The following is a 12,141-nucleotide window of genomic DNA, read 5'->3' as shown; positions in this document are numbered from 1 at the left end:
ATGGTGCACTTGGCTTGTCTGATGGAGCCCTTTGCCATTTGTGTCTACCACTGGGTTTGGGGATTACTGCCACAAAAGGAACAAAAGACCTTGCCCACAGCAGTGGAGTCACGGAGCATGGCCCATTTTAGGTTCCCAGGCTCCTTTGCAATTGATGAGAAATTTTGTCTGGAGATGTGAGTAAAAAATCTCTCGGATTGGGCATCTGCAATACATTCCCAGCACATCCTTCTGATAGGCAATACCTCAGGAAACTGGGAGTGAATGTAATAATTAACTACAGCAGTTTTACATTTGTATAGTTTAGCCACTTTTAATATAGACTTATTTTCTTTTGAATATTTTCTTTGGTGGTGTAACACTGAGGCACAGAACCAATCTTTTAGTTTGTTATAGATGCTCTGAGTTTGAGCGTGTGCAGAGGCAGCAGTGCACAGGGAGTCACAATCCTCCTTATATTTTTGGGTCTGCCTGGTCTATCCGGCATCTTCTCCCACCATCCGAACCTCACAATCGGGTAGTGATCAGTTGACAGCTCAGCCCCTCTTCACACAACTGACCAAGACATATGGTTGTGGATTTCATGACACAACTATGAAGTCGTCATTGACCTAAGGCATAGGGTGATCTGGCGCCAAGTACAGGTATAATCACCCTTAAGCTTGAACATGGTGCTCATTGTGGACAAAGTGTAACTAGCGCAATAGTTCAGTAACAACTTCAGTCTGCTTAAGATCAGGTAGGTCGTTTCTCCTAATAACCAGCTCCCATGTTTCTTAGTCACTGCCCATGTGAGTGACTATGCTACAGGACCGTTAATGCTTAAATACTGTCTCTCAGACTAGCAGTGTATCCTCTGGTCGTAAGCCTACACAAGAACTACAACTGCATAAGAGTGCCTCATCTCTCTATTTCTAATATATAGTTTTCAATATATTCTCTGATGTATGAAATATTTGGTGGTGATGTATTCATTGGCTTTAGCGGGAACTGTACTTGTCAGAAGCAAATGTTCAAGTAAAACTTGCATACACTTTATTAACCTTGTAATTCAGTAGTTTGAACCAACTGACACAATTCAAGGAATGAAACATTAAATTGTCTTCATTTTTAGACTGATTTGACATAATACTTTGTTGTTAGTAATGAAATGACATAGTCTTGGCAAGCTGATAACTACTCCCCATAAACTTTCCAGATCAAGGCCATGAAGGTCGCTTTGCTAGCCAAATCCCCCAACCACCCCCCTGGCCATTTCACATCTCTCCCACTTGCGTTGTGAAGGTTGAACGCACCCCAAAGAGATGCCCCCCTCTTAAACGGTGATAAAATGGAAAACAAATATATATTTTTTTTTTTAATTAAAAAAAAAAAACAAAAAAAAACTCCTTTTTGGTAGGTCAGGGTGATCTACATAAATTTGTCTTTTATTTCCGGCCCCGGGCGTGGTTAAATCTCTTGGCACAAAGTCTTGTCTTGCGGTATGTGAGTTCTTGATATTTTCTTTGTTATTCCATTTTAAAATTATAAACTATCTGAAAATCTAACAACATCACATTAAAGTTTATTTGGTATAATTCTTTTCAGAATTTATCATTTTATATGTAGGTTTTAAAATAAGTCCGATTTTAAAGTGTGACAAAAAATGTAACATTAAAAACATTACTGTTGCACTTTTAGGCTTAGGATTTTATATAAATAATATATGAGATATTCTAATATCCATGGCTAATGCAGTGCAGACAACAAAGAGAGCAGTTAGTAATGCAGCAGAAAGTTGGCACAATTCATTCTAGAAAAGTGCAGTGGCAACTCACATCTGTTGTATATGTATTGCCTTTTTTCATTACCTATCAAGCAAAGGCTTGATAATCAAGCTACCCCTATACAGTTTATTGCATTTTTTTTAAACTTTATCATGGCATGTTTAAACTTCTGCGGTGGGTTGGCACCCTGCCCGGGATTGGTTCCTGCCTTGTGCCCTGTGTTGGCTGGGATTGGCTCCGGCAGACCCCCGTGACCCTGTGTTCGGATTCAGCGGGTTGGAAAATGGATGGATGGATGGATGTTTAAACTTTCCCAATTTTTTTTTTTTTTATTAACCATTAACATTTTTTTAAACTGCACTTTGCAAACATGCTTTATAAAGTGCTGTGTTAGTGCATTGTGATAAGTACTGTGTAGTGGTGCATTGTAAAAGGTTGTATGAGGCGTAAAAAAAAAAGTTTATTGTTGACTTTCTAAAATGGTTTGAGGTCAGTTTGTTAATGCTCATTAATACATATTTAAAAATATAAACACCGCTCACTAAAGTTCATTTTTACATAAAATCTGAAAGACTTAGACAGTCAGACTGTAAGGATTAAATACTGATGGATAGTTTGCACATGTGTAAACACTGGCAGTAGACATTTTCCTTAGAAGAATGTGCCCTCTGTTCTCATAGGTGACCTCACACCAACAGGTGTTCTGAAAATAACAAGGTACTAAGTATTAAAAAAAAAAACTCTCTGCAGCCTACATGAAGTTTCAGATCTGGAATGTTCTTTGTCTTTATTAATAATAAATTTAAAAAAAAAAAAAAAAAAACAAACTCTCTTTGGAATAGACTAAATCAGGATTAAAATACTATGAAATCATTTTTTTTTTTCCTACTGCATTTGTGCACTCTACTCTGACTGGGATAGGCATACTTTAAGCATTTGGAGTCTTTCTATAAACTAATTTCCATAATTAGAAATACATACAAGTGATTCCTTTTTAAAATGTGTTTTTTTTTTTTTTTTTGTTTTTTTTTTACACAAAGTGATTAGACTATAAATTACAGTTTTGTTTTCTCTTTTTACTATTCTGAACTTTTAAGACTTGAACAATTTTAATGTTAGAGGCATGGGAGATTAACGTATTTTGGTCAGGGGAATGCATGCATTATATCTCAGAAATCCCACAGATTACTGTCCAGCTTTGGATACCAGTATTCTAAAAAAGATTTAATTAATAAAACTCTTGACTTAAAAATAGATAGCACTGCAAAACATTTGTTTCTAGTAAACACGATACACTTAAGTCTTCCTTCTGCCTTTCTTATAAGTGCACATTTTTAGCTTCTAAACTAGTTTAGCTTAGTGTTGATGTTGTGCTTTGGGGAATTTCAGTTGGAGTGCACAAAACTGTACTCCAAGAATAATAAGTATAGATTGAATTCAACATTATAAATTGAGCATGGTTTAGCAGTATAAATGACATTTTCAGTAGTTTTGTGCTTCATCGCACAGCTAAGAAAGTTTTGAAATGGCTATAGGAACATGACCAAATTCAGACTAATATAGTAACTACTGTAAATTCAGGTGCGTGTGTTCATCAGTAACTAAAATATTACAACAATGAGGTGTGTTGAGATTAACATGGACTAGCATTATTGTCTCACTTTTTCATCATCATCATACGGACTCCTTGCCCCACACAGAGGATAGATGTTATTAGATAGACATAATTACGTGGCCACAAAGTATACAGGCTAATGTTTTTTGGTATTAATTTTTTCTACAAATATTGGCATATGTTAGAGGTATATTGACACAAGACAGAAGAAAACTAAAAACACTGCTGTATCTTTCCTAGAAATTCAAAAACATATTTTTGTCTATGGGAAAAGATTCAAAATAAGACAACTTCTTTCTGTGCAGACTTTTCTGTACTTTTTTTGTAATTATTTTTTTAAATTTCAGCCCTTGTTTTCCCTGTGGCCACCCCAGAGCTTTTCATATCACTTACAGGGGCCTTTCCTTGAACTCGGTAGTTTTCTTCAACTCTTTTGTTGTAGCCCTCATTGCTGTTCTATATATGTCCTTCATATCTTTTTTTTTTTTTTTTTCTCCTCAAAAATATTAAAAGAAAATATTTAGCTTGCAAAGTACACCAGTCAGCTTCTTCCCTCTTCAGGCAGGGCTGATCCTAATCATTTTGGGGCTGTAAACAAGGTTTTGCCCTGACTTGCACAATGCAAAATTGTATTGTGATATTTACATGTTTTATAAAGAGAGCCCACCATTTCAGTTGCAGCTGAAAAGTAGCTTTTGCTGATGTCCAAAGAAGGCAATGACATAATTTGAGCAGTGTATGCTATCACGAATTGTAGGGTGTGGGTAGCACATGACACAGAGAAAGCACAAGGGGTTTTTTTTTTTTGCAGCAGCAGCAGTCTGGCCTGCACACCTTTGCTTCCCCTTCATGTTAGCACTACTGTCATACTGTATGATTGCCTTCTGCAGTCATCAAAAAGAGTATTTAGTTCAGTGTGTCCAGGGCAAGAGTACAAAATTTATTCTGCCGTTTATGTTACGGGAAGTAATCCCATAAAGTGCTCTTTAATCCTGGGTACTTTCTCCAATTTAGTATCATGGGTAACATCAGGTGTGCAATCCAAAATAAGGGAGTACTATTTGATGTCACTCACTATATGCATTCTGAATGGTTTTACCAAGGGAACACGTAAGCACTGGTGCCATTCTCAATGTGTTCTATATGCTATTTCATATGTCTTCCTCTTGAAGCAAATGATGATAATCAGACTCAGACAGTGAATGTGAAAACCCTGCTACTAGTGAAAATGCAGCATACTTCACATGAGGTTTTTTTTCCCCTCTATCTATATAGATATTATTATACATTTTTTGAGAAATCAATATTAGCAGCCCTACTCACATGACAAACTGTCCCTAATGGAGATTTCAAGCAGTAATTTAGTTACTGGTAAGTAATTTGCAGATCACGTCTAATTCTTACGAAGTGAGACACTACTTGTCTCATGAAGTATTCTGTGGTGTAGTGAAGTCTTTTATGTGGAATACTTAACAAAATAATTTAATTGCTAGCAAATGCAGATGGATGTTATTAGTTCAGCCCACTCTCCTAAGAGTGTTTGCTTTACATTTTGTCATAGCATCTTCTCTGATAGGTAAGAATGTGCCACTGGCTGTCAATTGGGTATCAGAGTTGAATGTTGTCACCCACATGTTGGCCAATAACAAACAGGTAAGCTACCTATGAAATGTCACTTTTTAAGAGCGAACCAATCAAACACATCCCACCTAAATATAACTTTATTGCTCTGCCCACCTGTGGTATCATATTGCCTAAAAGCAAGCAAGTTGCATAGGAGGTGAAAACAATTTTGAATGCAGCCAGTGTGCCTTACCCCCCCTGCAAGTTGCGCAAGGCATTTGCTAGCTTACCTAAGCCATGGGCTGGCTATGACTACAGGTGACCTACCTATACAGAAGTCAGTTCTTCCAAGTGTACTCTGAATAGCCCTCCAATCACCCATTTCAGACAGCTTTCTCATTTGTTCTCCGCCACTGTTGCAGGGTAAGATGTTGTTGTTGGGGGGTGTGTGTGTGGATACGCAAAGATACGCCAAAACTGTCAGCTGAGGACACATTAGTTCCATTCTGCTGTTTCTGTTTTAAGTGCTGAAATAACTTGAATGTTCTACCACTTTTAACTTCTATTGTATGTTTGCAAACTTTACATTTTACATTCAATTGTTCGACGTCTGATCTTTCATATCCAAACCAATTCCAGACAACCAATTTTAGAACTACAGTAATCCCTCCTCCATCGCAGGGGTTGCGTTCCAGAGCCACCCGCGAAATAAGAAAATCCGCGAAGTAGAAACCATATGTTTATATGGTTATTTTTATATTGTCATGCTTAGGTCACAGATTTGCGCAGAAACACAGGAGGTTGTAGAGAGACAGGAACGTTATTCAAACACTGTAAACAAACATTTGTCTCTTTTTCAAAAGTTTAAACTGTGCTCCATGACAAGACAGAGATGACAGTTCCGTCTCACAATTAAAAGAATGCAAACATATCTTCCTCTTCAAAGGAGTGTGCGTCAGGAGCAGATAATGTCAGAGAGAGAGAGAAAAGCAAACAAATCAATAGGGCTGTTTGGCTTTTAAGTATGCGAAGCACCATGGCACAAAGCTGTTGAAGGCGGCAGCTCACACCCCCTCCGTCAGGAGCAGAGAGAGAGAGAGAGAGAGACAGAGAAAAACAAACAATCGAAAATCAATACGTGCCCTTCGTGCTTTTAAGTATGCGAAGCACCGTGCAGCATGTTGCTTCACGAAGCAGCTGCACAGAAGGTAGCAACGTGAAGATAATCTTTCAGCATTTTTAGACAAGCGTCCTATCGTCTAAGTGTGCGAACAGCCCCCCTGCTCAATCCCCCTACGTCAGGATCGGAGAAAGTCAGCGCGAGAGAGAGAGAGAAAAGTAAGTTAGGTAACTTCTCAGCCATCTGCCAATAGCGTCCCTTGTATGAAATCAACTGGGCAAACCAACTGAGGAAGCATGTACAAGAAATTAAAAGACCCATTGTCCGCAGAAATCCGCGAACCAGCAGAAAATCCGCGATATATATTTAAATATGCTTACATATAAAATCCGCAATAGAGTGAAGCCGCGAAAGGCGAAGCGCGATACAGCAAGGGATTACTGTATCTATTACACTTTGCTTTAAACAGTTTAGTTTGAATTAAACAATTTAATATAAAAGAATTGTCCAGTCTTGCCTTCAGATATGTTTATTATGGCCATCAACTGATCCATCTGTTTTCTGAGTTCACTTATGCAAATGTAAGGGACTCGTACCTATTCTAGTGTATATTCCTGTCTTATTTGTCAGTCTGCCAGAAAATTAAGCATATCAATATGTATTGCAAATAAGTACTTGATGCAAACAACAAACACTACTTATAGAATGAAGGCTTTTAAGAAATGTTCTAAATGCAATGTCTAGTGCACAGAAAATAAACTGTTACAATTTTTCCCCATTATACACTGCTAAACAATCATGTCGTCAAGTCTTTGCAAGTTGCTTAATTCCATGTAACACTAGTTTAATTTACTAGTTCTTAAGAACTGAAACTGAAAAACACACAATTCATTACCCAGGTAAGAGATTTAGAGAACTTGTGCAAATGGGTTTTCAGTTCGCATGAGGAGGGTTTTTTTGTTTTTAAGGTAACTGCAGCTAATTTGCAAAGAATTGCTACTTAAAGCTTGGGCATAATGTTGTTAACTAGCAAATAAGCTTGTAAACTGATGTGCTATACACTTCATTAGCAGTTTCAAGTAATTTCTAAATTAAGCTTCCTTAAGGTAACACTAAACAACTAATGAAAGTCCCAAATTCAGTATCTCGGAAAATTAGAATATTGTGAAAAGGTTCAATATTGAAGACACCTGGTGCCACACTCTAATCAGCTAATTAACTCAAAACACCTGCAAAAGCCTTTAAATGGTCTCTCAGTCTACGTCATCATGGGGAAGACTGCTGACTTGACAGTTGTCCAAAAGACGACCATTGACACCTTGCACAAGGAGAGCAATGACCTTTTGTGTCTTGCTAAAGAGGCTGGCTGTTCACAGAGCTCTGTGTCCAAGCACATTAATAGAGAGGCGAAGGGAAGGACAAGATGTGGTAGAAAAAAGTGTACAAGCAATAGGGATAACCGCACCCTGGAGAGGATTGTGAAACAAAACCCATTCAAAAATGTGGGGGAGATTCACAAAGAGTGGACTGCAGCTGGAGTCACTGCTTCAAGAACCACCACGCACAGACGTATGGAAGACATGGGTTTCAGCTGTCGCATTTCTTGTGTCAAGCCACTCTTGAGCAAGAGACAGCGTCAGAAGCGTCTCGCCTTTGGACTGCTGCTGAGTGGTCCAAAGTTATGTTCTCTGATGAAAGTAAATTTTGCATTTCCTTTGGAAATCAAGGTCCCAGAGTCTGGAGGAAGAGAGGAGAGGCACAGAATCCACGTTGCTTGAGGTCCAGTGTAAAGTTTCCACAGTCAGTGATGGTTTGGGGTGCCATGTCATCTGCTGGTATTGGTCCATTGTGTTTTCTGAGGTCCAAGGCCAACGCAGCCGTCTTCCAGGAAGTTTTAGAGCACTTCATGCTTCTTGCTGCTGACGAACTTTATGGAGATGCAGATTTCATTTTCCAACAGGACCTGGCACCTGCACACAGTGCCAAAGCTACCAGTACCTGGTTTAAGGACCATGGTATCCCTGTTCTTGATTGGCCAGCAAACCCGCCTGCCCTTAACCCCATAGAAAATCTATGGGGTATTGTGAAGAGGAAGATGCAATACGCCAGACCCAACAATTCAGAAGAGCTGAAGGCCACTATCAGAGCAACATGGGCTCTCATTGCACCTGAGCAGTGCCACAGACTGATCGACTCCATGCCATGCCGCATTGCTGCAGTAATCCAGGCCAAAGGAGCCCCAACTAAATATTGAGTGCTGTACATGCTCATACTTTTCATGTTCATACCTTTCACTTGGCCAACATTTCTAAAAATCCTTTTTTTTGCATTGGTCTTAATTGATATTCTAATTTTCCGAGATACTGAATTTGGGACTTTCATTAGTTGTCAGTTATAATCATCAACATTAAAAGAAATAAACATTTGAAATACATCAGTCTGTGTGTAATGAATGAATCTAATATACAAGTTTCACTTTTTGAATGGAATTACTGAAATAAATCCACTTTGTCATGATATTCTAATTTTATGACCAGCACCTGTATATACCGGTACTTGCCACATTCACCTGAAAGTATTATTTCATTTTAACTAATTGTGCTGCAACATTTCTATTCGGGATATAAACCCAAAACAAAAAGCGTGTTCCAAATTCTAGCTCTAAGTGATTTGTGCCTTGGCAATGAGATTTCCCTTACAGATAACTTGGCTTTCAAGAATAAACTCAAATATTGCTTTAGAGTACAGCTATTTTTTATGTATGGGATACACACTGTTGGATTCCATATGTGGCAATCTCTTTGGATTAAGCTCCTTGAGCATGGGAAAAGGCACTATATCAATAAGGTGGTTGTTGTTAATAATAATAAATAATATTATTATTATTGGATTTTAACTAGTTTTCTGCTTGTTAAATAATCAGCCCCTTGGTGTTATCATACTAACCTTAAAATATTCCTCCCCAAAGTTTTCTGGCTAAAAATGACTTGCTGCAGTACATATTTTATATAAGTGAATTTGGCTACAAATTTGTGATACAGTATTAGAACTTTAAACTGTCTTCCTCACAACTATGAATGTATAAATTACTGTCTTGTTTCAGAAATGGAAATTGTGCTTTAGCAAACTTTACATTTAAACTTTACATTTTGGACAAAGCTAATGCATTAACCTGTCTTTTAGCTTATCTACATGGTTTAATTTTTTTTTTTTTTTTTTATGTTAGGTGTCTCCTGTTGCAGTTATGGAACTATCAATAAAGACAGTACACACTATTCAATAGCAAGTATCACCATTAAGAGAAGCAAACATTTTAAAAATTGTGCCTAAAGATGTTTGACAATGGTTTAAAATTCAGGAGGCAGTATGTCAGAAAACATGTCTGGACAACCATATTAATTATCAGAATTAGACCACCAGTGCTGTTTATCTAAATTTAAATTATAAAGCGTAATTGGACTGTTTTTTTTCAGTTTCTTGTCTTACTATTCACATTTTATTTTTGTCTTTAATCTTTTATTTTGTAGGGATTGGACCAGTCTTAGGACTCTTGCTTATTCCTCTGATTGGATCAGCAAGTGACCACTGCACAAGCAGTTATGGCCGAAGGCGTCCTTTCATCTGGCTGCTGTCTTTAGGCGTCTTACTAGCACTGTTTATCATCCCCCGTGCCGACACATTTGCCTCCTACTTCAGCTGGACTGGTCACACACTACATGTGACCTTTCTCATACTTGGTGTAGGTCTTCTGGATTTCTGTGGGCAGGTGTGCTTCACTCCACTTGAAGCTCTGTTATCAGATCTCTACCGGGAGGAAGAAGACTGTGGCCAAGCGTTTGCTATGTTCTCTTTTATGGTCAGTCTTGGAGGTTGCATTGGGTACCTGCTTCCAGCTGTCAATTGGAGTGACAGCTACTTGGCCTTCTATTTTGGGAGTCAGGAAGAATGTCTCTTTTCTCTTCTTACTGTCATTTTTGTTGTAAGTGTCCTGGTTACCATGAAGGTCTCAGAGGAATGTGCTTACCCTTCAGGCCATCTTTTACTGGAACCAAAGCCTTCAGAGAATGTTCGGTCCAAGTCACACTATTGTTGCTACCCACTTAGATGTAAACTGCGGATCTTCACGTCCAGACCTCTGATTTGTCTACTGCGTACTTGCTGGTCTATGACGCCTACCATATATCACAGTTACCGTCACATTCCTCAGGTCATGAGACAGCTGTGTATGGCTCAGCTCTGCAGTTGGATGGCAGTCATGTCTTTCATGCTGTTCTACACAGACTTCATTGGGGAAGGCCTTTATGAAGGGGTTCCCAGTGCTGCACCTGGAACAGAGTTGAGGATTCGCTATGATGAAGGTTAGTAATATAGTTTTAGAACCCTGATTTGCATATACAAAATGTACAGTAACACTGAAGATTAAATAATAAGAATAAAAAATTTAATGATTAATGGATTTATAAATCAGTGGAATTTTAATTCCATTAATTTTAAGTTATTGTATGAATTCATCTAATATTGTGATCCACAGTAGTATTAATAGGTAATAGCTGCAATTTGCAAGTCATCCTGACTGGACATTGTCATCAATGAATGTGTTTTTATTTTTGTTCTCCATTACACTGTCATTGCCTACAGTAAACTATGGACACTCATTAAGTACATAATCCAAAATAGGATATTGTTAGCACTGTAAACAAGATGTAATTTACTTTGTACACACCATAATCATCATAACAGGTTTTAGAACTCAAACAGAATATGCTTATGAACCTAGGAGGTAATGCAAATTTGGTAGAGCTATATATAGCATTTACAATTTTAAGGATTTTTTTTTTTTATTTGGTATCTTGTAAAATGCATGCACTGGTTTGCTGATTATACTTTTTATTTAGTGCATTTTCAGTTTGGTAATCGATACTTTGGCTAAGTTGTTTAAGCCATTACAAGTGACCTTTTTTTTTTTTTTTTTGGCAAATGTACGTTTTGTGGCAAAACATCCATTTACTGACAGCAACAGTATTATGCACTGATCAGCCACAACGTTAAAATCACTGACAGGTGAAGTGAATAACACCTCTCAAGGGGTGGGATACATTGGGAAGTATGTGAACAGTCATTTCTTGAAGGTTATGAGTTGTAAGCAGGAAAAATGGGCAAGCGTAAGAATCAGAGCGACTTTACCAAATGCCAATTTGTGATGATTAGACGACTGGGTCAGGGTGTCTCCAACACGGCATATATTGTGGGGTGTGCAATATGCAGTGGTTAGTACCTACCAAAACTGGATCAAGGAAGGACAACCAATGAACTGTCAACAGGGTCATGAGTGCCCCATTGATATGCATGGGGAGTGAAGGTTAGCTTTTCCAGTCCCATAGAAGAGCTACTGTAGTACAAATTTCTCAAAAAAAACTTAATGCTGGCCATGAGAAAAAGGTGTCAGAACACAATGCACCACAGCTTGTTTGACTGGACTGCAGCTACACAGCCCTGTACACGAGAGCCCATGCTGAGCCCTGTCCACTGCTGAAAGTGTCTACAATGGGCATGTGAGCATCAGAATTAGACCATGGAGCAATGGAAGGAGGTTTCCTGGTCTGGTGAATCACCTTTAAGTGTGTGTGTGTGTGTGTGTCATTTACCTAGGAAAGTAATAGCATCAGGATGCACTATGGGAAGAAGGCAGCATGATGGGCAATGTTCTGCTGGGAAGCCTTCGGTCTTGGAATTCATGTGGATATTACTTTGACATTTACCACCTACCAATTGTTGCAGACCACATACACCCCTTCAAGGTAACAGTATGCACCGATGGCAGTGGCCTCTTTAAGCAAGATAATGTGTCCTGCCACACTGCAAAAATTGTTCAGGAGTGCTTTGAGGAATACGACAAATGGTTCAAGATGTTGACTTCTACTTAAAACTCCCCAAATCTCAAGCATCTATGGGTGTTGCTGGAAAAACAAGTCTAATCCATGGAGGCCCAACCTCCAGCCTCACAGGACTTGAAGGATCTGGTGCTAATTTGGTGCCAGATGCCACAGGAAAACTTCAGAGGTCTTGTGGAGCCCATG

The 12,141-nt window shown here is 38.5% G+C and overlaps 1 protein-coding gene across 3 annotated transcripts in view; it reads left to right on the top strand.

Moving 5' to 3' along the window:
- Positions 1-12,141, top strand: part of LOC114657329 (solute carrier family 45 member 3) — a 103,340-nt gene that overhangs the window by 64,842 nt on the left and 26,357 nt on the right. For all 3 annotated transcript variants that reach the window (XM_028809091.2, XM_051924464.1, XM_028809098.2), the window contains one exon: positions 9,592-10,422. In XM_028809091.2, coding sequence (XP_028664924.1) covers positions 9,592-10,422 — 831 coding nt within the window. The remainder of the gene's footprint in view (positions 1-9,591; positions 10,423-12,141) is intronic.

The sequence above is a fragment of the Erpetoichthys calabaricus genome, chromosome 1, assembly GCF_900747795.2.
Source record: "Erpetoichthys calabaricus chromosome 1, fErpCal1.3, whole genome shotgun sequence".
Classification (NCBI taxonomy): Eukaryota; Metazoa; Chordata; class Cladistia; order Polypteriformes; family Polypteridae; genus Erpetoichthys; species Erpetoichthys calabaricus.
This window is presented reverse-complemented; position numbering and strand designations above follow the sequence as displayed.